General features: G+C 48.5%; 2 protein-coding genes across 7 annotated transcripts in view; both read left to right on the top strand.

Moving 5' to 3' along the window:
* The first annotated feature begins 4,852 nt into the window (after positions 1–4,852).
* RNF186 (ring finger protein 186) lies at positions 4,853–5,985 on the top strand. Its single transcript, XM_016128254.2, has one exon. It carries the CDS (start codon positions 5,061–5,063, stop codon positions 5,802–5,804), a length of 744 nt encoding a protein of 247 aa, XP_015983740.2. The 5' UTR covers positions 4,853–5,060; the 3' UTR covers positions 5,805–5,985.
* Positions 5,986–15,943: 9,958 nt separating this feature from the next.
* Positions 15,944–26,985, top strand: part of TMCO4 (transmembrane and coiled-coil domains 4) — an 80,912-nt gene continuing 69,870 nt past the window's right edge. For 3 of the 6 annotated variants that reach the window (XM_016128303.2, XM_016128307.2, XM_036229428.1), the window contains exons 1-3: positions 16,233–16,282; positions 20,699–20,813; positions 23,906–23,997. The gene's annotated coding sequence lies outside the window, so the exon portion shown is untranslated. Of the gene's footprint in view, positions 16,055–16,232; positions 16,283–17,554; positions 19,177–20,698; positions 20,814–23,842; positions 23,998–26,985 lie in introns of those variants that run through there. The other 3 variants (XM_036229416.1, XM_016128306.2, XM_016128305.2) reach the window with 3 other exon arrangements.

The following is a 26,985-nucleotide window of genomic DNA, read 5'->3' as shown; positions in this document are numbered from 1 at the left end:
AAGGTTTGAAAACTACTGATCTAGAGGAATGTCTGAGTTAAATCCCTCCAAATAGAAGTTGTCTCCAACAGGCGTTTTATAGAGTTGGCCATCTGATGGTAAGGCAACGATGTCTGACATGGCCCAGACTTCGGGTCTTCTGATACTCTCGTGATGAAATAAGAAAGCCTCTTCCTCCAACTCCTCTTTACCAGGACTCATGTCCTTAGTCCAAACAACTAGAGGACATGGAAAAGAGATTACAGAGTGTGAAGATGAGAACCTCTCACAACCTGTGAGATGCTCCATCTCCACCAAGTTGGGGCCAGGTTCACGCCCCTGGGGGCCTGGGCCAAATGCCAAGGTAGGGTTCCCTGTGCCCACTGGCTTAGCTGCATGGAGGTGAAGGAGCAGTTAAGAGAATGGAGGCCCAAAGACATGCTAGATGTGTCCCGGGAGATATCAGAAGTAGGTCAAGGAAGAGTTCCAAGTGGAAATCTGAATTAGAGCTGGCCGAAGAGGGATAGGGAAGTCACTTTAGAGGCTGTAGCGGCAAATGGGTCTAGACCCTATAATCATTCCAAATTCAAAAAAATATGGCCTCCCTTAGGGCTTCATCATTTGGTTTCTATGACCTTAGGAGTAGATGCACTTTGATAAGTCAGATGAAAGTGGTTTCATCTACGGCTCATCAGCCGATAGTTCCAAACTTCATGGCTTAAATCAGGTTGATAAACAACTCGGCAGAGATCCAAGTCTGGTACCTGAACTACCAGATACTCCTCAACTAAAAAGGCAGATAGAGAAGATAACGCACAGATTGCGACTTTGCAAGGGCAAGATATGAAAAGCACATGTCCGAGGATGCTCATCTCAGGACTATTAATAATGGTGGAAAACGAAAAAAAAAAAAAAAAACTCAACATTATACTCATGGGATTAACTAAAATATGGTACATTCATATGGCAAAACACCACACAACCTTCAGGAATGATTTGAAGTATATTTATTAATATGCAAAACAGATGTGTGATAAACTATTGAGTAAAAACACACATTACCAAAACATAAATAGCAGAGGCCCATTTTCATGGAAGAAAACACATTTGCACAAACATGCACAGAAAGAATTCTAAAGGGACATATCAGAATCAGAACTGGTTTTCTGTAGGCTCTGAGATTGTGATTACTGGTGTCTTTTTCTTTATGTTCACCAGTAATTCCTTTTTTCCTTGTTTTACAATAAGCATGGATTTTTTTTTTTTACATAATTATTCTTAAAAAGCAGAAAAAGAAAACCAAGTGCCGTTTCCAGCTGGTGCCTGAGGCACTCACATTCTCTCTTGCATCATCTCCTCCTCTCCGCACTTGATCTTCATTAGCCTGTTTCCATTTTGGTTCCAAATCCCCTTCCTCTGTCTCCCGCACCAATCCATCTTCAGACACACAGATGCTTCGAGGGGGATGGAGGCTTAGCCAGCTGGGTTCTGAGAAGCACAGAGGCAGGAATTCTGGAATAGGAGTGTGAGCTACGACACCAGCCAGCCCGCGGGGGAGAGAGGGTGATGGGGTGTTTGTTTGGCTGCCACACGGCTCTCTGTGGCCACTGAGCGTGGAGTGAGGGTGGATTGGTCAAGATCAGAGGCCAGATGTGAATCTGGTAGTTCAATGCCATAACGTCACTGCTCCGCACTCCTTCCCCAATGAACTTCATACGGGACCTAACGCTCAGATCAGAAGCGTCTTTGCAGGGCGTGGGTCTGCGGTTACCTGCATGGTGAGATTTCCCAGGCGGTTCATCTCAAGAGAACTGGCTCTGGTTTCCCCACCTGCAGCTGAAATTCTAACCCCACTTCAGGCTGTGACTCTCAAACTCCTTATCACCCCTGGGGTATTTAAAGTCGCAGGATGGAAGAAACTGCACTTCGAAGGGGAAAAAAATATTTTTCTGAGAACTAATGGGTTCATATTTCTCCAGCAATTCAGAAAACAGATACGTTTTATTGGGAGATTTGGAAAGACTCTAAGTTTTCAAATTCTAACATTACAGTGAACACAAATATAAACACAGAGTAGAATGAGAAACCTAAACGAACTTAACATTTTAAGTGTCCAGAGACATTTTATGCGCTTCCCCTGGGAGAGATCTGCTTCGGGCTATGCTCACCACACGCTCTTCTCTTTAAGAAGCACTGGCTGAACAGATTACCAAAGCGTTTTATCTCCAAGTCCCTAGAAGAGATCAATTACATCGAGGTCAGTTACAAAGCAAGGTGCATACATTACTGAGCCAACCCTGAGCAGGTTTGGATGGAGGTGGGGGGTTAAGTAATCTCCCATAATGTCCTACAGTGTAACTGTCTCCATCTTATCAAATTTAAAAACTGAGCCTTGATGGAGTGGAAGTGACTCGCCTAAGGTCACCCAGCTAATAAAGCGACAGGAACTAGATTTCCAACTATAAAGCCAGTGCAGATAATTAAGCAGAGGCACCTTTAAGAAACAAAGCGGTTCCCAAGCTAAGATGCTAGGATGGGGACAACATGAAGGAACACACTGTTAAAAACCGTCATTTCTCAGGGAATGGAACTTTCTCAAAGGAACTCTCATGTTCTACTTTTTACAGTTCTGTAACATTGAGTGGTTATAACCAATACATTTTTCTTAATGCTGGTTCCCCAACAACATCGAAATGTAATTCTTTAGGTACTAACCCCAAATAACGTCCCTTGATCTGATTTGACCCTCACTCAGCTACCTTCTTGGTTCCCATAGAGCTGGCCAGCAGAGAGAGAGAGGGCACCGGCCCAGGGGACATCACTGTCATCCACCTGAATTTCTATTCCACATTATAAATGAATGCAGCTCAACAAATATTTTTCTCCTCTTATCCTCAACAATTTCCAGGGTCCAGCAAACAGAAGGGAACATTATATGTGCAAGTCAGAGCCGTGAAAAGAAATAGAATCCTCTTAGCATAGTAACACACAAGCGTTAGTCCACTCTTGGCCATGTACAACCTAACTGTCAGCTCAATGTTTGACCCTGTCTCAGACAGCAAGTAAACGCTTCTTATCTATTTCTGTGTTACTATTTCCCTGGCAAGAGGCAGAAATCCAACTCGTGCTGGCTTAAGAATAAAAATTAGGGTGGATTTTGTAGCTTAATATAACTTAAAAAGCCAAAGATAGAGCTCCGACTTCGGGCATGATTAGATCCAGGCATTCGATTAATGTCATCAGGTCTTTTTCTGACTCTTCTCTCAACTTTCTGTTGTGCTGACCTTACTCTTAGGCAAATTCTTTGCACACAGCTATCTTTGCCTCTCCAGAGTTCTTTTTTTCTAGTCTGGAACCAAGCAGTTAGAGAAATTTCTCATCAGTTTCAACAGAAGTCCCAGAATTGCATCTCATTGGCTTGGCTTAGCTCACATGCCTATGTCTGAATACACTGATTGGTCTGCCTTAAATCATATCACCTCTCCCTTCCACAGAGCTGGAAACCACATAGAACAGCTGGGGAGCAGTGGTTGTCCAAATGGAAAATAGAAGTAAAAACTTGGGGAGGAAACAGATGCCCAACACTAGATCTGAGGCCCCCTTTAGCTTGATCTGGGGGGGAGGGGGAGAAATAGAATGGAAAGAAATAACTGATTGTCAAGCTGAAGGCTGAGAAGAGACATGATGGTCAGGGCAGGGGTGGGGAATCAGATGCCAGGACAGAGGAACCAGGGGAGGGTAGAGGGTAGGGCAGTGCCGGCCCCTTAGAGCTGAATCAGCAGAGCCAGGCTCTGTGTGGATCTGACCAGGTGACATGAGCAGGATGGCTCAGGATCGAATCCTCCTGGATTCGGGGTGGCCTAAGTGTTTGAGGGAGTGGATTGTGCCACCCCACCCTCTGACGTTCAGGGCGAGGTAAAGGGGTCACATTTCTTAACTGCCATGATGCTAATATATCTGTCGTTTTCACATGAGTCCTGTTAAGCAATGACCTCCACCTAAACTGACAAGATTAAGTTCCTGGACCCAAGAAGCTGAGAACCCGACCTTGGACGCTGGTAGATTTTACAAGGTCCTGCCCCACGAAGGCCCCTTGGCGGGCAGCCAGCAGGCCTGCCTCGACCACGCCCAGCCTTTGCTTCGAGGTCCCCAGTGCTGTCCCTACAGTGCTGTGCCAGGTTTTTGTGAGACCACAGACAGGACCCCCGGGCTTCCTCAAAGTGGGCCAAATAAATGGCAGCTGTTCTTATTACTGTAGTGTGTGCATGTGACTAATACGCAACGAACAATACCTATTATTAGGTATGCAAAGTTCACAGAGGGTACCAATAAGATGCTTGAGAAGCGGTAACAATTAATACAACTGTTGTGAATTCAGAGGAACCTACTGCAGTAGCCGATGCTAATTACTACTCAGAATACTTTCCCTCTTTGTCACAAGGCCACCTGTTGGCAAATGTGCTCAAAGCACAAACGTTTTTCCCCACTGACCCTGACATCCAAAAGGTTTTATCTGAGACACCCCCACCCCCGTGGTTGTGTTTCTCAAAGTGAGGTCCCCGAGTCTAACCTGTGTTAGAATCATGATGGTATCTGCTAACTGTGCAGATTCTTAGATCCCATCCAGGCTGGCCAAATCTCAGTCTCTGGATCTTGGGCCTAAGGACCTGAATTTTAAAAGGCTCCGGGGGTGGCGAAAATTCGAATGCACCCCAAAGCTCACAAGTGAGACAACCTGCCCCAACAGGAAAATCCTGATTCACTCGTAGGCCCTGCCCACGTTTGCCCTTCTATCAGGCAATTCAAAGTCTGCGGGCCTGTGGGTTACTGATTAACACCAGGTTTCCAGAAGAGAAATAATAATGACGGAAGGGACAATACAAGCCCAGAGACAAACTGAGCAGACCCGAGAGAGTGGTGCCAGATGGCTGCTGTCACCAGGCACCTGACAAGAAGGAAAAGAAGGCTTGATACACCCGGCCTAAGTTCAGACTACGTCCAGGCGCCAGCGACACCAGCCGACTCTCTTTGTCCGTGCCCGGGCCCCGAGCTGCCACGTCCTGCTGGCTCCCGTGCCCAGAATGGCCTGCGCTGAGGACCCACAGCAGCCCCAGCCCATCTCTGCAGAAGCCACCACCACTAACGCCACAGTCCCTGCCGGGGGCCGTTGCGAATCCCTGGACAGTGACCTAGAGTGCCTGGTGTGCCGGGAGCCCTACGGCAGTGCCCGGCTGCCCAAGCAGCTGAGATGCCGGCATGCCTTCTGCGCTGTCTGCCTGAAGCTCCTGTTGTGCGTGCAGGATGGCACCTGGTCCATCACCTGCCCGCTGTGCCGCAAGGCCACCGCTGTCCCCGGGGGTCTCATCTGCAGCCTGCGTGATCAGAAGGTTGTAGTGAGGTGGGTAGCCCGGCCATGCCCAGAGGTGCAGCTCTGTCCTCAGCAGCTGATGAATCCTGCCAACTTGACAGCAGGGCACCCTGGCTTGTCAGGAGAGGATGAGGAGGATGTGGCAAGTGCCAACTGCGTGGCAGCCCGGCACCTGGCGGCACACCTGCTCCTACTGGTCTTGCTCATCATCCTCATCCTGCCCTTCATCTACCCCGGCGTGGTCCAGTGGGTGCTCACCTTTATCTTCGCCCTGACCCTGCTGATGTTCACCCTCTTCTGCTATCACCCCAACAGCCAGGGCCGCTGCCGGCCCTCCCCCAGGACTCTCTTCTGCAGAGAGCAGAAACGTAGCGAGATCTCTTCCATCGCTTGCGTGCACCCCGACCAGGCATCTGCACCACCTCCTGTCTCTACGGCCCCATTGCGCTCAGAGTGAGCAGAGTAGAGGGCTAGGAAGCAACCCTTGGGAGATAAAATGCCAGCTAGACTCACAGGCCAAAGCCAGAATGGCTGTCGTGAGTCAAGAACTATGCGCTTGGACAACAGACTTATGCCAGACCAAGATACGGCACAGCCAAACTGTTGGGGTGGGGAGGAGGCACGAAGGACTTGAACGCTATGAGACGGGAGCGAGGCGGGGGGGGGGGGGGGGGGGGGGGGGGGAGCTTCTTATTCCAGTGTTCCTGGGTTTTCTTTCTATACCTTGATCAAAAGTATTGTGATATTGACGAAATTCAAGAACAAACAATTTTTTCTTTTTTGCAATTTATGTAGCGGGTCTTATTTTCTTGCTTGGTTTTGGGGTGTGTGTGTGTGTGTGTGTGTGTGTGTGTGTGTGTGTGTGTGTGCGCTTGCAGCAGTTCGTTCATAGTTCTGGTTGTTACACATTTTCTCTCCCGGGAAGTCAGAGCCCACCGGAAGTCCTCCTGTTCTCCGCTCAATGCGGCCCATCTCGTGCCCGTTGCAACTCACTAAAAGTTCCGGCGGTTTAGGTCTCCCGTCGAGTCGCCCCCCAGGAACGGAGGGAGAGGACTTCCGCAGAGGGGTGGTACATCCGGTGCTGCCGGGAGCCTCCGCGTTTAGCTGGCAGAGCTGGGAAGGGGCGGAAGGGATGTAGGTGAGGCCGGGGATTTCCCCCCAGCATCCCCACCAGGATGTCCCAGCTCTGTGTCATCAGGCCCTGACTTAACAGAGAAACTCAAAGTGACGAGGGCTTCCTCCCCACAGAGGGCCCATCTGCCCACGATACGGTCCCACGTTCCAAAACCAGACGTTATGCGTGCTGCTTTCTATATTACTGCACCTGGATTCCCACTTGAGTTTCTGTCGTAAAGACAGGAGGCCCCATAAATGCAGTGGTCCACTCCAATAACCCCACTTTCCCCACCTCTCCCCAAGAGTCACAGGCATCTGCAAGGCTTTTCTCCACCATTCCTGCTCTGTAACATAGAGGAGGCTTCTGCTGGAGGAAATGGCCTTCCATGGTCACCCAGGTCAGGCCCCAGCCAGGGGGACCCATGGGGTGCAGGGGAGTGGAGGGTGGGAGATGACACGTCATTTTCTTCCAAAGGCCCCATAATTGGAACGCAGACGTGAAACCTCAGAGAGGCTCACTGAGCACATTGTCCATCCCTGCACCCCCGTTTCATCCTGGAAGGATGACAGTTGCAGGTCGGAGACTTGTTCATAGTGACTGCACCCTTGCCAGGGAAGGACGAGAGGACTCTGCCACTGGAGCACAGGGGGCTGACGCCGGCCCAGCGGTTGTGCACTGTTAAAACAAAGTCTTGAGATCCATTTTTCCTGAAATGAGCTCATAAGACTAGATTACTCTTTAGATCCCTGAAGCCCAGGGGTTAGGAGTTGAGGACACTGCTGGGTCCCCGAACAATAGACATTGGTCGCTTTGTCCTCATGCAAAGAAAAAGTCAAAATATAAGTATGGATGCAATTAGCTGTTCTTGAAATCTGGGTCTCTTCCTTTTTTTCTCATAAGGCCCTCCAGGCTGACTCTGTGACAGCCATGCTGTGGATCTTATTGATCTCGGTGCCGAGAGAGATGTGTGGGTGTGTGGGGGAGTGCGTGTGCCACAGCCAAGTGGGCCTGAAGAACACCTTGTCTCCCCAGGAGGAATGAATGACGAGAATTGCTTGGCATTTCCTGAGCTGGCCTCGGGCATGTGCACTTTGGGATGGTTGCCAATAAGACAGGGAGAGAACTCACCACCACCCCCATGCCATCTAGTTCTTGGACCCTCCACCAAGAAGAAAACGTTCACCAAGATTTCACTTGTTAATGACACCATTTCTACCATAATAATGGTGGGTACATGTCTATTGAGAGCTTACTATGCACCCAGCCCTGCAAAACTGCTTTAAATGCATCATCTAGCTGAATCTTCGTAACAACCCATGCAGTCGAGATCATGTTGTTGATGAGAAGACTGAAGATCAGAGAGGGAAATTCATCCGCCTCAGACCGCGCAGTCAGCCACCTTCAGAGCACCCTGAGAAATTAATCCAGGGCCTTTTCTGCTCCACTATGCTGAGTCCTTCGGGTGCAGCTCAACCAGAGAGCTGGTTGCCACTTGTGGGCTTGTGAAGGAGAACAGGAAACCAACCTCAGGAGTCTCCAGATTCCAGTGGCCAGGTAGTCAGAGAGGCCAGAAAATTCTAGAACCCATTGTCTATACTAAAAAGAAAGAAAAGAGAACGATAAAAATGGGATGGCTTTCTTGCCGACTTTTACCACTCAGTCCCAGCCTCTCTACATGATAGCTGTATTGGCACATGGCCACCAAACAGCACGCCCTCTATCCTCCTGGCAAAGATGTCCTGACACTGCCGTCACCACTTCCCTGAAGTCCAGCTGGTCTCAACCACCTCTAGCCCCTGGCAGGGTAGGAATGGAGAGCACCGGAGGCCACCATCAACCCAGGCTGCCCTGGAAAGGAGCAGACGAAACTAGCAGCGTTGCAAAAAGATGTGTATAGAAGAACCAGAGAGGCAGGCTGAGGTTCAAAGCTAAGTTCTGACCCAGCGTGTGACCAGTAAAAGGTACAGATCTTCTCTGAGCCTTAGTATGCTTACCTGTAAAGTGGGGGAGAACATCGCACACCTCTCAGAGTCTCCGAGATGATTCAAAGTGCTCCTGGAAGAGAATCTTTTGTTCTAATGGGCCGCCTTTATCATCAACCATTGAAACCTCCCCCAACCCCCATCCCCTGGCAAATGGTTTTCTTGGGGCCTGTTCAGTGTGATAGCAAGCAGGGGGCCGGCCTTGACGATGGGTCTACGGAGAAGCCAGTCCAGAGTGGGAGCATTGTCCAGGAGGGGCCAATCTGGTGGAGAACTTTGTACTTAGGTCCTAAGGATGGAGAGGAATTGCAGAGAGGGGAAAAGAGGGTGCGAATTTCATCCCCATCAGACTCGTCTGTGGTCTTAGAGTCAGACAGACATGCCTGGCTTAAACTCTGGCTTCGGCACTTACAATTCACCTCGACTCTCTGAGTCTCAAGTTCCTCATCCATGAAACAGAGTTGATAAGCCACATTTCATAGGGTTGCTGGGGGAATTAGTGAAATAAACTATGGCTTACCACTTAGGATCGTAGGAAGTAAAGCAGGAAAATGAGAAGTCAAGGAGAGAGAGAAAGGCGAGTTAAGTTTTAACAGTAATAACAGACTCATTTTATCCAATCTTATTATAAGGAAGTTTATTAAAACCCGGCCACTAAGATTCACCTCCCCCATTATCAGCCTCAGCAGTGCCCTCAGCAACCATATAATAAAACAATAATTGCTAGCATGATTTGAATGCACTGTGCAAAGAGTATTACATATGTTATCACATATGCTAAAAGGCAGGTGTCCCCAACTCCTGGGCCACAGGTCCATGGCCTGTTGGGAACCAGGCCACATAGCAGGAGGTGAGCGACGGGCAGGCAAGCAAAGTTTCATCTTATGTGCAGCCATTCCCCAGAGCTAGCATCACTGTCTCAGCTCCACCTCAAATCATCAGGCATTGGATTCACATAGGAGAAGCTAGGTGCCAAAAAGGTTGGGGACTGCTGCTAGAAGAGAGGTCCTTCTATTATCCCCGAATTACCAGGAGGGATGCTGAGGCACTGAGAAGTTAAGCAACTTTTTCCAGATCACACAGCGAGGCTGTGGTGGGGCTCAGACTGCAGAAGTCCTACTCCAGAGTGTGGACTTTGAGTTGCTTTACTCTATCAGACGAAACATTCCTGGCACGTTGAAAGCACTCAAGCTGTGTGGGCCGCCTGGCCTCAAGGGTGAAGAATTAAGAAGACATGGCATTCTCCCCTTTGGTTATAGCTTCCTGACTTAGCAGGTGTCTGGCGCGGAGGGGTGTGGGAGCCCCCCTTTCCCATTACCCATTGCCATGTACTCATCTCACCTTCTAGTCCCTGTTCATTGTTGGAACCTCTTTTCAAATGACTGGAGGAAGTTTTTCAGCCTTTACTGGAACAACTAATTCTTTGTCTGTGGCAAGGGAAAGCATTTCCAGGAATGAAGGACGTTTCTACAATTTCTCAGGCTATGGGAACAGCACAGAGCGCATTCAAAGAGAAATCAGATCCCAGATCTTGAACCTGCCTGGAGCTATTCCTATGAACTTTATACGCTTATTGGAGGGTCCTGAAATCACTTCTTTAAAAGGAGGACTATTTGGGGGTCAGTAGAGATCTCTCTAAGAATTCAGAACACCGTGGAATCGAAGATCCATCTATGCATTTATTCTACAAATATTTATTGAGGGTCTGCTCTGTTCCAGGTACTGACCTGGGTATTTAATCTTATTTGACAAGGAACTTTGATGAGGAAGGAAAACTAATATATGCAAAGCACCTGTTATGAGTCGAACTGTGTCCTCTTCTACAAAGGAAGATAAGATGAGGCTCCCATTACTTCAGGATGTGACCTCATTTGGAAATAGTATTTTTACAGAAATAATCGAGTTAAAATAAGGCCATTAGGGTGGGCCCTGTTCCAATATGTTTGGTGTTCTTATAAAAAGGGGACAATTGGGCACAGAGACAGACATGTGTAGAAGGAAGACAGTGAGAAGGCACGCAAGGAGGATGCCATGTGAAGATGAAGGCAGAGACCAGGTGGTGTAGCGGAAGTCACGGAGTGCCGAAGATGGCCAGCAAGCAACCAGAAGCTGGGAGAGAGGCATGAAATAGATTCTCCTACAGAACTCTCAGCAGGAACCTGCCAACACCTTGGCCTCAGACTTGCAGCCTCCAGAACTAGGTGAGACAATAACTCAGGGTTGTTTAAGAAACAAGGCATTGTGGTACCTTGTACGGCAGCCCTAGGAAACCAATACAGCACCTGTCCCGCGCCCGTGCGTGGCCCATGCCCCTGAGTTGGGATCTCCAAGTTCAGCTAAATAACTTGTCCAGAGTCGTAAAGCACAAAAGTTGGGCTCAAAGTCTTACTTCTCCCATTTTGTGGATGGGAAATACACAAAGCTTCAGAGAAGCCCTGATATTCCCACCCCCCATCTCCCACCCCTGTAAAAAAAGTGCCCAATGCATCAGAGATGGAGTTGGAATCAGAACCCACAGGTCCTAAATTATCTTTAATCTTTGCAATAACCACATGAACATTACTGAATTATTAACGCCATTTCACAAATTAAAGAGTTAAAACCCAGGGTGTTAAGGCACTTAACCGAGGTCACAAAGGAGTGAATGAGGTACCAGGATTTGAATCAGCTGACCCCAAAGCTACAGCTGCACTTCCCACTGCCTCAAACCGCTTCTTAGCGGCCTGTCTACATTGAGAAGCAGGCAAGCATGTCTTTCAGGATGCTTGAGGTACACACCATAAGAGGACAAAACTATAGTGGACATTTGTCTTCTCTTCTTTCCTCTGACTGTCTTAGAGTCAGTTGCCTACCTACCTCCCTTGCTGAGGAAACCGAGCTGTGGCTAATGTTGAAAGAAGAGTTTCAACAGCAACCACTATACCAACCATGGTGCTTGGTCCTTCCTCTACCCACCTCCCACTTCACCTGAGTCAGTCACATGATGTAGGTCACATGATCTTTCCGGAACTTACATCTGGGGCTAGTGGCGAAGGTTTGAAAGTGGCATCAACAGCAGACCAGACAGTTTCCACCGCTCTGGTCCTTGAGCCCACTGGTCGATTCGGTCACTGTTCAGGCTCCTTCCATACAATTAATTTTTTTTTCTTTAGATAGCCAGTTTCTGTTGCTTACAACTAATATTCCTGACCTAATACAGGAGCCGTTCAGGAAGTCCTTCCATTTGTGACAACGTGGATAACCCCGGAGGACGTTGTGCTAAGTGAAATAACCCAGACACAGAAAGACAAATACTGCGTGATCTCACTTATGCGTGGAATCCAAAATAGTCAAATTCATAGAAGCAGAGAGTAGAATAGCTGGGGGCTGGAGGGAGGGGAGAGAGAAATGAGGGGTTTGGTCAAGGGTACAAAGTTTCGGTTATGCAAGATGAATGTGTTCTGGAGATCTAATGTACAGCATGGTGACCATAGGTAATAATGCTGTCTTGTAAACTTGAAATATGCTAAGAGGATAAATCTTAAAGTAAATCTCCTACACACACGCGCGCGCACACACACACCCCACAACTGGTAACTACATATAAGTGATGAATTAAGTTATACAGCTTGATTGGGGTGATCTTTTCACAGTGAATACGTATATCGAAACATCAAATCGTACAGCTTAAATATATACAATTTTTATATGTCAAAGCTATCTCAGTAAAGTTACTTTAAAAACACACGTATATATATTTGTTTGTGAACTGGTTTAAATATGAGTTTAATTAATGGCCATGATTAGTTTATAAGAAACAAATAAAAATTGTACCTCAAAAAAAAAAAAAAAAGATTCACAAGCATCAAACTGCTCTCAACAGAATAAGGATTGAAGGAAATAACTTCCTCACGTGTGATCCAAAGAGATTTAATGACAGTTCAGGTTCCAGCTAAAGGTAAAGCATTCTTAGATAAGAAGCAGGTAGAGGTCATCACCCAAGCCTCTGTGTAAGATATAAGATAGAGGACTACAAAATCATTGCCTAACACACAAGAACAGTGGGGGAAAATATTAACCCAAGTGGCTTTGACCCAAATCCCTGCCACTTAGCTTAGCCAATTCCCAGTTGATGATCTAATCAACAGAAAGATGTTACCTTCTCTGGGTCCAAGATGCCTTGGAGGCACAAACAAGAGCTTACTCAACAACGTTACAACACTCACGGTAACCACGAATGTCTGTAACATTTTCCACCTTGGCCTTCCTCTGAAGGTATGTCCAATCCCTCCCCAGTTTATTTCTGAGTGTCATTAGGAAAGAAGTGACCATAAACCATCCTTGGAGTCACTTGGTCTCAAGTTCAGCATGACAGCATCATAAAGATGCTCTGTGGGAAGGGATGTAGGGCTGCCTTCAGTGACTTCACTCCAGAATTCAGGTCCATTCAAAGAACACCCCAGGCTAGGCCCCACATACATCCTGGAAACATGGACATCTATGGGACATAACAAAGGAGCCACCCCCTGCTGAAGATTCATTATCTGCAACTCATGCTGCTGGAGATTATTATCTGAAACTTGTCTAGATGTCTTTGAACCTGTAATGATTTATAAGCCTATGGGAGGGCAGGACAGCAGAATCATCCAGGTCTGAGATCAAATCCTGCCTCTGCTATATTGTAGCTTGATGACCCTGGCCAAGTTATTTAACCTCCCCAAGCCTCAGTTCTTTTCTCTGTGTAATGGGGCTAATAATAATATAAACTGCATAGGATCAAATGATATAAAGTACATATGGAAAGCACAGAGAGCCAGCCACAAGGATGACCGTTCATCGGAATCTCCAGGGGAACATGTCAAAAAGATAAATTCCTAGGCTTCCACATCCCTGAGAAATTCTAAACTGGGCAGGTCTGAAGCAGGATCCAGGAACCTATGCCTCCATTACATGTCTTTACTGTGCCTAGCCCATAGTAGGCACTCAACAAATCCAGGCCCCTCCCCCAGCCTGTACTGTTATTTAACAGCTTCCTAACTGGTTGCCTGTGTCCACCCTTATCCCTCTGTCCTCCGCAAGGACCCAGTAGGATCCTTTTAAAAGATGAGATCACATGGAAGGTGTATATTTACTTGTATATTTGTATACAGGTATATATAGTTACATGCAATGTAAATATATATCGCATGTAAATATATATTGCCTTACTCGTTAAAATGTACAGCTGAAACTTATTGGATACCGTTAACCAATGTCACCATAAAAAATAAATAAATTTGAATACATAAATTAATTAATTAATAAAAAGATGCGATCATGTCGCATCGCTGCCCCTGACCCTCTACAATGCTCCATCTCAAGTAGAATCAAATCCACAGACAGACCCTCCAGCAGCGGTTCTCGATGCTGGGCACACATTAGAATACCTGGTGAGCTTTTGAACAATACCTATGCCTGGCCCAACCCTGGACCAGCGGAATCAGAATTTCTAGGGGTGGGTCTAGGTAGGATTACCAGATAAAATATAGACTACCTGGTTATGTTTAAATTTCGGATATTCAATGAATAATTTTTTTTAGTATAACTATGTCCTGGTCGATATTAGGACATGCTCCTACTGAAAAAAAAAAATACAGCATTTATTTGTTGTGTATCTGAAATTCGAATGTCACTCGATGTCTTGTATTTTTATTTGCTAAATCCGGCAACCTAGGCCCAAACATCAGCCTTTCCCTCACTGTATGTGCAATGCCCAGAACCTCACCCACTACTCAATAAAGTCTGGTTGAATTAGTTAATGGTTATCAAAAGTCTTCTCTTTCAAGCACAAACCCCTAAACATGTCTTTTGGAAGCACTGATAGAAGACATCTTAATAGAAGTGTCTTTTACCAAGAATAGTAGCAGCTAATTTTTACTGAGTACATCCCGTGTGGCAGGCACTGTTCAAAGCACTTTAGCTGCGTGTACTCATTTAATCCTCACGGCAACCCTTAAAGGTTGTGGGGGCCATAATTATTCTCCTTTACAAATGAGAGAAGTAAATTCTTCAGTGTCCAACACCAAACCTCAAAAATTTCAGAGACATACACCAGAGGGGGTGAATATATCTTTCCCACCTTTCCTGCTATAGACTTGATTATGGATTAGATTCTGCGTGCTGTTTAGTGGGGACTGGGGTGAGGGGTGGACACTGGGCATGGCTGTAACTGGATTCAATGTCCAGAGTCAAGAGTGCTCAATACAGGGCCTCTTACCGAATTAGAGACAGGGCAAAGCCATTGTGGAGAGTGACACCTGGTTCTGCAAAGCCAGTCTGGCTGGGAGGGGCCACCAGACATTGAGAGGAGGGCTTCTGGCTGGAGGTTTTCTGTTGGCGTCCACTTCCATGTGATTACTAATATTCCATCTTGACAAGGCCTGTATGCTCAGTCATATCTTCCTATGCCCCCAAGAGTGTACTACTGACCCATTTGACCCTCAAAGTAGCACTGTGGTTGGGTAGAGCGGCTCTTCTTGGTCCCAGTTGGACAGCAGGGAGATGAGGAAGGTAGGCCTTAAGCACTCTACAAGGCACAAGTCACAGATTCTGCCCTGGAAGCTGGTCTCTGACTCCACCCACTGCCTTTTCCATTCATGGTGCGGGTGGGGAGCTGTCTTCATCAAAAGAGCCATAGCCTTGTGGCCATGATGATTCACACTCCCACTGTGGTGCTCATCGGCTCTGTGGCTTCTGCACCTCCTGGACCTGAGCCTCAGTTTCTCGTCCTGTACAATGGGTGTGATAAGAATTAACAGCGTTGCTGGGGGAATAAGATCCATCCATACATTCATTAAATGACTCTGAGCACCCACCAAGTGCCTGGCACAGAGCCCGGGGCTAGGCACACAGCAGGGGACAAGGCAGCCAACAGCCCCCATACCGCAGGCTTTTAGATTCTAGTGGGGATGGAAGGTAATAAACTGCAAAAAGGAAAATGAACAAAATAGCCCCGCAGAGTGAGAAATACTACGATTAAATAGAACTGGACTGGAAGTCTGGCGTGTGATTCTCCTGTGCTTAGAAAGGTACCCGGCACATAGTAGGTGCTCATGAAATATTTGTGCAATGACTGAATGTGCCGCAAGGTCAGGGAAGACTCAAAATACGACCCCAGGTGAGCACCGCGACGGAAAGCGGGAAAGAGACACAGGAAGAGGAAAGTCTGGGGCAGCGGGCCGGGCACCTGCCGACCTGCCAAAGTCAAAGTCCTGACGCTGAACCAAAGTTAGCGTTAGTAAAACTGAAAGAAAACTCAGGGACAGCATGGGTTTCTCAAAACTACGAACTTCGAAGTGTTGTGTATACACGCGGGAACGGTGTTTCTGTGGCCGATCCTTCGATTTTACAAAATTTCCTTAGGAAGATTTCCATCCGAGTCGCCGTGGGGCCCTCCGCCCCCGGGCCCGAGCCCCCCGCGGGCACTTCCTGCGGGGTGGGAGCTCGCGGGGCGCCCGCCTGCGCGCCGATGGGCCGCCGCTTCCTGGAGGGCAAAGACGACCAAACCGAGTTTGGCGCCGGGGCAGGCCCGTCACTTCCTGATGTCCGCGCCCCTGCGGCGGCGTGGCGGCGTGGCGGCGCGCCCATCCGGTGAGGACGCGCAGCCCGCGCACTGCCGCGCGGGCGGCCCCGCTCGCGACGCGCGTCCGCCGGGCCGCGGGGCCAGGCGCGCTCGGGGCGGGCTGCGCGCGGCCGGCGGCGGGACCGGCCCGGGCGAGCGCGGGGCGGCGGCGCCGGGACGGGGGAGGAGCCGGGCGGGAGGAGCCCGCGCCGCCGCCGCCTTCGCGCCGCCGCCGCTGCCGTCGCCGTCGCCTCCAGGTAAGGGGCCCGGCCCCGCCGGGGTCCCTCCCGCCGCCTGGCCCCGCGGGCCTTCGTCGTGGGCGCCAAACCCCCTCGGAGTGGCCGCGGGTTCCCTCAGCCCCGTAGCCAAGGCCGTCTGGTTGTTACTTGTTTTCTTTCGTAGACGGAAGTGACCTTAGAATCACGTGGGGCGGCAGCTAGGGAAACTGAGGCTGGGCGGAGTATTCAGGTGTCTCGACCTCCCAGCTCAGAGCTCCGAGTCCTTAGAGGTCACCCAGCCCATCCCTTGAAAAGTGAAGACTCTGCTCTGGTGGGGGGAGGAGGAGGAGAAGGCACTTCCCCAAGGTCAGCTGGGGTCACAGGGTTTCCCCTGGTCCAGTACAGCCCCTACGAGCACCATCACACACCAGTGGGGAAGGCCTCGGGGACCCCTCACTCCCTCTCTCCTTACAGCCTCCCAACTCACAGCAGACATTCAAACTGAGGGAGGTTGGGAATAAGTTCTAGAGAAAAACCCAGGCCCACGGTACTTCAGGCAGGCCATGTCTCCTCACCCAGCCCCTGTGTTTAAGAGAGGAAGGAATTTCTGCTACAATCTTTAGAGTGGATTTTGCAGGTAGGTAAACTGAGGCTGGGAGAGATGTGATTTCCCCAAGACCATACCGCAAGGAAGGAGAACAAGGATAAGAACCTGGGTTACCCCACCCCACGTCCCCACGTCCTGGCACAGAGGAGACCTTGACAGTGACCTTCCTCTGCCCTGTGCTGGCGTGCCCTGGGGTCACACAGCGAGACCTTAGCACAGCTGGGCTAGAGCCAGAATCTTGGCCTAGAGACTACTGACCAACAGGAAGGAGGAGTCAATAGGTTAGTCATCCTTTCCCAAACCCAGTGTTCATTTCCCCGCAGAAAACATGAAACCCCTTTAAGCTTTAAGGGCATCCACTCATCTACTCAAAGGATAATTACTGACCACCTACTGTGCACCAGTGTGTGATCGTTTGGGCACTGAGGGTACAGCAGTGAACAAGACAAGTGCCGCCCTTGGGCAGTTACTCCAGAGAGTGGACTAGAACCCTGCCCTTCAGTGAGGGGTGGCGGGTGGGGCTGGGGAGAGCCGAGCAGGGAGGAGAGGCCGTTGGAATCTTCCCAACATGTGAAGTATGTAAAGGGGGCAAAGACAGACCAAACCTCACAGCCTTGAGCCCTCTGAGCCTCACTTGTTAGAGATGCTCTGCTGGCCTGAGCTTTTGTCACCAACTCCCCGGTGATGGGGGGCGGGGAGGGGCAGGTGGCTAGGGAGTAGTCCAAAGGAAGCTCTAAACTAACCTTAGGGCCTGGAAACCAGGCTCTGCCACTTCCTAGCTGTGTGATCTTGTCACTCCACCTCTCTGGGCCTCTGTGTTCCTATCATGCAGTGGGGGCCATGATACTTCATAATGTTGATGATGCTATGTCAAAATGCTTCATAAATGATAAAACACAATCCAAAACGTGGCCTGTGTCCGAGGCCTTGTCAAATCAGCTGTAAGCAAGGGTGTGTTTATTTCGAGGCTCTAATAACTCCGTTACTGCTCTTAGAAAAGAAACGTTAAGAGGCAGCCATGGCGGTGGCCGAGATCCAGGCTCGGAGGCTTGGGCAGTGGAATGTGCATGTCACGGTCAGCATTTCAGCTTTTACAGCCCTGGCAATCACGTGTGCAGCATCAAGCAGATGAGGGCTCAGGTCCTAGCTTTGCAGCTTCCTAACTGAATGGTTTGGACAGTTTCCTCATTTGTAAAATACCTGTCTCCAAGGTTGTCATGAGGATCAAAGGAGCTGAAGCCACAAAGGGCCCTGCGCCCAGTCTGGCACTCTCCGAACCCTTTTGCTTTTTAGACCTAAGGACCAGGAGCAGTTAGATGCGCACCGTTGACTGACTCGGTTGCCCTAGTTCAGCATGTGAACTTTTTCAAGGTCAGAGCCTGGAAAATTTCTCTCCCTGCACTGGTTACCACCAGGCTGCAGTGGTTGGATCAGCCACTTGGGGACCTGAGAAATGTCATTAGGTGGTTTATCACCGTATCCTTTATGACCTGAATGTTTTATAAACACTACCGTATGTTATAAACTGGGGCCACAGAAGAAATGGGGGCCCGCTGCCTTGGATGTGTTACAACAGACAGAAAGGGGCTGGAGAGGGGACCCAACCCACTTTCCACTCAGCCACCCTCCACTTGGCAGGCAGGCTTATCTGATTATATTACCTTCTGCTTAAAAACCCGCTGTAGCTTTTATTAGGGTAAAGAACAAAAACCTTAACATGGACCACAAGGCCCTGCAGAGTCTGGGCCCCACCTATTCTGCTCCTCCTCCTCCAGGCCAGCTCAGACCACTTAATCAATAGCCCACTGTGCTTGAGGCACACTGCCCCTCCCCAGGGCCTTTGCACATGCTCTTGGAGACCACCCCCTCCTCCCTCATCTCCCTCTTCTCAGGTTAACACCTCTTCTTTCAGATATGAGCCCAACATAGACTTACATTCCAAGTACCCAGGCCATAAGACATCCCCAGGTACACGGGACGGTTAGCTCAGGTGGAATTATACATTCATCACTGGGATTCATTTCTGCCTGTACCCTGTACACCATCCAGACCGTAACCTGCTGAGACTGATCTAGGTTTGCCTAGAGGTTCTCAGTAATGAAATCCACCTTCGGGGATAGCTCTTGAGCAAATATGGGGACCTCACTTTATATAAAATTGTATTATCCTTCATCAAAAAATAATGGCAAAGTCATTCATTCTTTCACCTACTCTGCCAGGCACTGTTCTAGGATACACGGAGGAATGTGACACAAAAGCCCCTGGCTTCATGGAGCTTTCCCGAATGAGGGAGACAGTCCACAAACAAGCCTGTAATCTATTGTCGGTTGGTGGCAAATTTTATAAAGAAAAGTCACGTGGGGTCTGGTGGGAACAGGGAGTGAGGATGCTTGCTGCTTTAGACCTGAATGAATAACAGGGAGCTCTGCTGGGGGAAGCACTGATCTCCTGCGCATCATCCACTGCCACCCTGGTCCTCCTAGTCGTGGGGACAGGCACAGAAGCAACCAGCTGTTACACCCAAGAGGAAGTGAGGGGCTTCAGAGGTGGCAGGCCACGCTTTAGTTGGACAGATTTAGGAAAACTCATGGCAGTCCCTGATCCCCTTTAGTAAAGTTGAAATGAACTTGGGTTTGAAGTCACACAGGCCTTAGGGGTTCATCCTGGTACTGCCATTTGCCAGCTGTGTAGCCTTTGCGGCTGTGAGCCTCAGAGTTCTCATCCGTGAAACGGGGAGAGTAATGGTCTTCCTCATGAGGTTGGCCTGAGGCTGAAATAAGATCACGAGAATAAGCCCACAGGTTATCTTCACCGATTTTATTTTGAAACTGTGCTTTTGAAAAGGAGCATCATTCAGACATGAGGACCCACACTGAGAAAAACACAACGCAAGCTGAGGCCCGAGGTGGGAAACCCGGCATGGGCCAGAACTAGCGATGGTCCAGCTGAGCTGAAGGCTGGCTGGAAGAAGGGACGTAGGGAAAAATAAAGGTGGAAAGGCAGGTTTGGCCACTTCTAGAGATGCTCGAAGCTGGCTGAAAAATGAGGTGTTAGCCTGTGGAGAAGTGGAAGCTGGTGGGAGTCATCTAATTTGGTGCTTTTCAAGTTGTTTCAGATCTTTTTGGCCACTTCAGGGTATAAGCTAGACCAAAGAGAAGCAGCGTAGCATCCTAGTTAAGATGGCTGCCTTTGGGCTAAGACCCAGGCAGGGCAGCAAGGTAAAGGGAATGGGGCTGAGAGGCTGTGAGCTTTGAGCAGGACCAGAGGGAAGGAAGGGAGTTAGCCGCGCAGGTATCTGGGGGAAGAGCGTTTCCAGCAGAGAGAATAGCCAAGACAAGGGTCTTGAAGTGGGACCGTGCCTGGTGGCATCCAGGAGCAGCAGAGGGATGGCGTGGCTGGCGGGAGCAGAATGAGTGAAGGGGGAAGGAGGAGGAGGGCAGGTTACCTGCAGCCCCGTCGCCACTGTAAAGACCATGACTGTAAGGAGGGAGTCATTGGAGGTTTGGCGCAGAGAAGGGACGTGATCTAACGTCAGTTCGAGATGGAGCCGCCTAGACACCGTGTGGTGGATGGCTAGGGAAGAGGGCAGAAAGGAGCGGGAGACTGGTGAGGAGGTCCCTGCTGGAGAGATGACGGCAGCTTGTACTAGGGTGTGAGTAGGGGAGGAAGGAAGGGCCCAATGATAAATGTGGACCAAACGCCATAGAGTCTGGGTATCTATCCCAATGGCACAGCATACTGTCACCCCACCCCACCCCACCCCCAGCACCCCACCCATCCTCCAGGCTGCTAAAGTGAGGTTGGGACGGGAACTTTCTCTCTGTGCTAACATCCTTTTTTTCTTCTAGTCTGTAGTGGGATTGTCCAAAACCCTCTGGGTTCTTCTCTGTTGGAACTGTTGCCATGGAGACCTCCTGAGATGCTGCATTTACCACTGGCTTCCAATCGCACTTCCAGATAGAGGTATAAAGTGAATGGTTTCTCTCCAAAAATGCTGGAAGGGGGAGGGAGGAGGCAATGAGGTCTGCCTAGAATCCTCCCTTCCAGGGCCATATCAAGGGTGTGTGTGTGTGTGTGTGTGTGTGCGCGCGCGCGCGTGTGTACTTTGATCTACAATCTTCTGAGTTTCTGGTCTAACTGTGCAGTAACCCTGTTTGTTGTAAAGGTTTTCTTTGGCCAGATGCTCTTCCTTCTCCTTGGCTCTGGAACAATTAGTCCTTAGTCTTCCCAAGACACTGTAATCACCTCTCTAGTAGTGATGCTCATTTGACTGAGCTGCTGACTCATTTAAAAATGCACCTGGGACCAGTTAACCAGAAAAGAGGAAGAGAGGAAGAGAACACCACGCGCGCGCACACACGCACATGCACACACACGCGCGCACACACACACACACGCACGCACACATGCACACACACAGAGGCACAGGCACACAAGTTTGACCTTGGCCTTCACTGACTGCTCTAAGTGAGAAAAGGCCACAGGTGGCTGGCGTGTAAGAGAAACACAAGTTCATTCTTGTGTGTGAGCTTCTAAAGGTCCGGGTCATGGGGTTTGAAGGATGATTTAAAGGATTTTCAAGGATGATATTGACCATAGTTGAGTTTCTCCTCAGTGCTGACTGGAATTTTTCATCTCGCTGAGAAATTCCACATTTCTGGCGTTAGCCGATAAACTGGTTGAGGACCAACTGTGAGTGCTTGCAGACTGAGGGTAGTCATTTGTGGAATGACCATCTACACCCGCTACTGCCAAAAACAACTCAGCCAGCGTTTTCTTTGGTGATGGACATGTGGCTGACTAGAATAAAATCACAGTCGTAGAGTATCAAAACTAGGTCCCACTCCATCCCATATCTAGGCTTTGCAGTCCAGCCATGGGCGAGTGTTCGCCCCGCTGTTCTCATTATGTACATGTTTTCCCGAAAGTCTCTTCTGGGTCAAGAGCAGGCCAGGGTGTCTTCACAGTGTCTGGGTAGGGTCAAGCCCCCCAGGAGACCCCTGGGAGCCGGGAGCTACTCTGTTCATCAGTGGCCTCCTGAGCTCTGGGTGCAGCTAGACCAGCGCTTTGCACAGCAGCTGGCCCCAGGGCACAGGGACACTGCTGGCCCCACCCAGCCGGGTCTTTTCTCCCTGCTGGAATCCAGCACGCTATCTTGGAATCAGCCTAGCTCCTCAGACACATTTGACACACTTAAGAATCTCAGTTCAACTTTGGACTGAATCCTGATCCCTAATCAGACCAAGGGTCAGAGGCCTTTGAGGACCAGTATGCACAGTTCAGGTGGCACGTGGCCCCACCCCTCCAGCTGCCACCACACTCCCTCAGCTGGAATAGTTTGGGGCTCAGCCCATCCACCTGGGCAATCCATAGAGTGGAAACCATCCCACCTTCATGGAAAGCGAAATATTCCTCTGTCTGCCATATCAGCCCTTGTCCATTTCATTGGTTCAAAGGAATGGGACTTAACTGTGACCTCAGCTTCCCGACGCTTGGCTGGGCCACAAGGGGCCAGGGCTTTCTGAGATAAAATGTTCCTCTTCTAGGGATCTAGAGCAGAATTGTTGTTTTTAATTAAAATTGTTTTTTCTATTATAGAAGCATCAGTAAGCTCAAGACTAAGAATGTTAAAACTACAGAAAAATAGAAGGAACCAGTTACTTCTGGTCCCACAGCCCCACCATGGAGAGACAATGATTGTTAACATTTGGATGTGCTTCCTTCTGACCTTCTTGTTCTGTGAGACATTTTTTAAAAACATAACTGGAATCGTAGTATATATCCAGTGGCGTGGTGTTAAGCACCTCTCTGGAAAATAAAATCCCTCGTTTGTAGCACTCGCCAGTGTCTGTGGTGTGACTGCTCCCTCTGTGGCCCACTTCAGGCCACCAGCGTCACCGAATGCAGAGCTGGGAAGAAATGCATAGACTCACTTCTCATTGGCCAGTATGAGCCGGCAGCAACAGCCCATACTATAATTTAAAAATCGCATCTATTTTTTATGGTCTTAAAATCAATATATACTCATTCTTGAAAATTCACAAAACAGAAGCATATAAGGAAAAAAGTTAAAATCATCCAGAATCTAACCTTCCCCCCTTACTTAGAGATAGCCACTGTCACCGTCCTGATGCAACTCCCAACAGTCCCTTCTCTGTGGGTAAAGACATAAACACAACAACTTCTAAGTTCAAAAGCAATGCTTATTTATGGCAGAAAATTGGGGAAATCCGGAAAAGTTTCTGGCATCTCACCTTTCAGAGGTCATTTTGGAGGCGGTTCTTCCAGCCAGTTTTCTTTTCTGCATCTTTTCAACATGGTCAGACTGGTGTCTTGAATCACCTAGTTTGTAGACATGGTACAGGCACATTCTCATGTCCCATAGGAAGGTTGCATCCAGGGTGTTATCACTGATAATTTTTTAAAAACTCTACTACAGAGTCCTACAGAGGTGAGAGTAATATTCTAGTTCCTTGGCATGGGAAAGGGATTAGGATGAAGTTGAGGTTATTTGAAGTTCCAGGGGACCCTAGGTTTGGGGCTCTGGGTAGTTTCAGATGCTTGGCCCTTGTTCCATCTCATTTCCTCAATCTGATGATGGGGGTGTGAGAATAGGAGTACCCGGTAGGGAAAGAAAGAACCAGGAAGCCTAGCTCTTACGTAAGCCTAAAAACCAGTTCGTGTAACAAGCATTTTCTGAGCGCTCACTCTGTAGCAGGGAAGCGGTTGGGCACCTGGATACAGAGATGGAGGAGATCCAGGCCTGCCCTCCACTGCCAGGCTAACCCAGCAGCCGGCACAACCACCACCGCACAGGGTGTGAGGAGCTGGAGCAGGCGGTCCATGCAAAGTGCCAGGGCTGTGCTCAGTGATCAGTAGCTGCCTGTTGCGCTGCTCAGACAGGCGTCCCGTCCCAGGTGCCGTGGAGGCAAAGGCCCAGAGGGGTGCAGTAGCAGCCAGACTCTGCGTAACCCAATCCCTGTCTCCCATAGGCCTCCCGCAGGTCCCACACCCTGTGGCTCCAACAGGCTGGTTTTTCTGGTTTGCTTCTCCAGGGCAATTTGCATATTTCTGGGACGAGCCATCTAGAAACTGAAAAACCTGTTTTCAGACTTAGAAGGAAGGCCCACAGTTTCTCGAAATTCAGGTAAGTATTGTTTAAGGTTTCTTTTCTTCAGAACCCTCGTCATTATTTAAATATTATGAGTTTTCCTATCGTTGGTCTGCCCCACTAGAATGTAGCTCCGTGGTGGGGAGTTGTTGTCAGTCCGTCTCAGGCACCTCTGTGTCTCCAGCATGTAAGACAGTGCCTGGTACATATAGGTGCCGATATGTGTTTGTTAAATTAACTAACTGGTTAATTTAGGGATGAGGTGGATATTTATTTTTAATTTATTTAGAACTTAAGAAATGGCCTTTCAAATTCTATAGAGACATTTCACTGCTTTTCTATTTTTAATTTTTATTTTAAAATAATTATAGACTACGGGCAGTTACAGAAATAGTACAGAGAGGCCCTGCTTACCCTCGCCACTCCTCAGAGGCTATGGCCTTACAACTAAATCTTTTAAGTTCAGCCTGACTCCTCGGCTGGAAGAACTTGGTCTGCACGGTGCAGCCGCTGGCAGCAGCATCTCCAACCTCATCTCTTCCCTCCCACCCCTCCACGCCCACCCATTGTCTGAACCCTGGCTCCGGTGAGCATCTTTCTGGTTCTTAAAAAGCATATTTGCTCCTCTACCTCTGGATGTTGATACATCCCGTGCCCTCTGCCCAAAACATGCTCTTCTCCCCGATCCCATCCCTGTCTGATGTCACCTTCTCCAGGAAGCCAATTCGGGGTCCCAGGCCTCCTCCTTTTAACCTTCTATCCGTGTTTCCCCTGTCACAGTATTTATTCTGCTGGTTCATCATCATCTGCTTACTTGTTTGTCTCTACCACTCTCCTGTTTCTTCTACGGGAATACCCTCCCCCATCCATCCGCAGGGCTGTCCCCTTCCTTTCTGGAGGCCTCTGCTGGAATGCCACCTTTTATCCATACACCACAATCGCTTTCCTCCTACCCATCGCTTCATATCCTCCTCACCCTGCCTGATTGTTCTTCCTCGATGATCACAACCTAATGTTTACGGATTTATTTAGTGGACTGTTAAGGGCATGGACCAGACTCCCCCGCCCAATGCAAATCTTGGTTCCATCACTTACCAGCTATGTGATCTTGGGCAGGTTACTTAAATTATTACTATCATTACGTATTGGTGTATTATCGCCTGTCTCTCACTAGAATGTAAGCCCCCTGAGAGCAGGGAATTTGTCAGTTTTGTCCCCTGACCTGCCCTGAGGCCCAAAACAGAGCATCGCACATCTCATACCCTTCTTTGTTCATCCAGCAAGTAGTCATTGAATGACTACAATATTCTAAGGTTTGTCAGAAAGCTAAGGGTACAGCAGTGAAAAAACAACCAGAGGCCTGCCTCAAGAAGCTTACATTCTATTCGTATACATAAGTAAATAAGCAATTTAGAAATATATTATTTTCACGGGGATGTGAAGTACAGCATAGGGAATATAGTCAATAATATTGTAATAACTATTACATTGTTATATATTATAATATATATGTAATAATATTGTAATAATATGTATAGTGCCAGATGGGTACTAGACTAATTGGAAGGATCATTTCATGAATTATATAAATATGTCTAACTACCATGCTGTACACCTGAGACTAATATAAAATAATACTGAATGTCCACTCCAATTAAAAAAAAAAGGTGTGTGTGTGTGTGTGTGTGTGTGTGTGTGTGTGTGTAATTTAAGATAGGAGATAGTACTAAGGATTATAAAAATAGACCAGGGTCCTGAGACAGAGATGAGAGGCCAAAGAAGTAGTTTAGCCTGGAGCATCAGGAAAGGCCTCTCAGAGGAGGTGAAATTCATCTGAGGCCAGGGTGATGTCAGGAGAGGAGTGTCCCAGCCATGGGGAATGGCAGGTGCAAAGGCCTGGAGGAGGGACCAGCTTGAATATCTGAAATGCAGAAGGACAGCCAATGTGGCTGTAGGGTAGTGACCCAGTCAGATGTGGGCGACGTGAAGAGCTTAGAGGCAGGTGGGGCCGATCATGCAGGACATCGCAGGCCATCCGGAGGGGCTCGGTATTCTTCCTGGTGTAGTGGGAAGCTTTTGGAGGTGTTTAAGCAGATGAGTGATACGATTGGTATATATCGGGCTACTGTGGAAAGAATGCATTATAATGTACTTTATTGAATGAATGAATGAATGAATGAATGAAGAGTTGAATTTGGCCTGAGCAGAGCTTTTTGTGCGCTAAGCATTCTTCTTCTCCTCTGTGGTTAGAGGCAGGCCAGCTCATGCTTCTCTGATTATATGGCTGTTTATTCTTGAACTAAGAACTGACGTGGGTCTCCCCAGATACCAGCCCAATAAAATACCATCTTGGGTTCCTCTGGGTAGTAGGCACAATTACTGTAGGCTCCGAGGGACACATAGAGTTGATTACTTATAGTGGAGATTGCTTAGCCTGCTGACATCATGCTGGCTGCTGCCCCTGGTGCTTTCCTTAGTCCGTGGCTTATTGCTGTCCCCTTTGTCCACCCTTATGATCTGGAATGATCCTCTGAGCCACGGATGTCTCCTGTTCATCTCAAACTTGGGTTCCTAGAGCAAACGTAGGAAGCCAGTCCTGCTGGGTGACCTTGGGCAAGGTCTTAACCTCTCTGTGCCTCAACTTCTTCATCTGAAACAAAGGAAGAAAGGTCTCTGTGCTGGTGTAGAGGAAAAGGCATGGAGTTTGAAGCCAAAAGTCTGATTTGACTCTCATCACATACTTCCTGTGTAACTTTGGGGAATCGATTGGCCTCTCTGAGCCTGTGCTTCAACTGTAGTAGAAAGTCATAACAGCTCACGTCCTGTTTAACCTTGCATGATAGTTGTGAGAATTAAACAGACTGGAAAGTGCTTCGTAAACTGTTACGTGCTGTATAGATGTTGGTTTGTTGCTTCTAACAGCCTCAGGGTTATTTTGAAAAGCTAATGAAATATTAGTTGTGAACAGACTTTTAAATAACTCCTCCGTGGAAGTAGTATTTTGAGAACAAAAATTCATATTGT

The sequence above is a fragment of the Rousettus aegyptiacus genome, unplaced genomic scaffold, assembly GCF_014176215.1.
Source record: "Rousettus aegyptiacus isolate mRouAeg1 unplaced genomic scaffold, mRouAeg1.p scaffold_m13_p_1, whole genome shotgun sequence".
NCBI lineage: Eukaryota > Metazoa > Chordata > Mammalia > Chiroptera > Pteropodidae > Rousettus > Rousettus aegyptiacus.
Note: the sequence above shows the minus strand (reverse complement) of the source record. Positions and strands in the feature narration are given on the sequence as shown.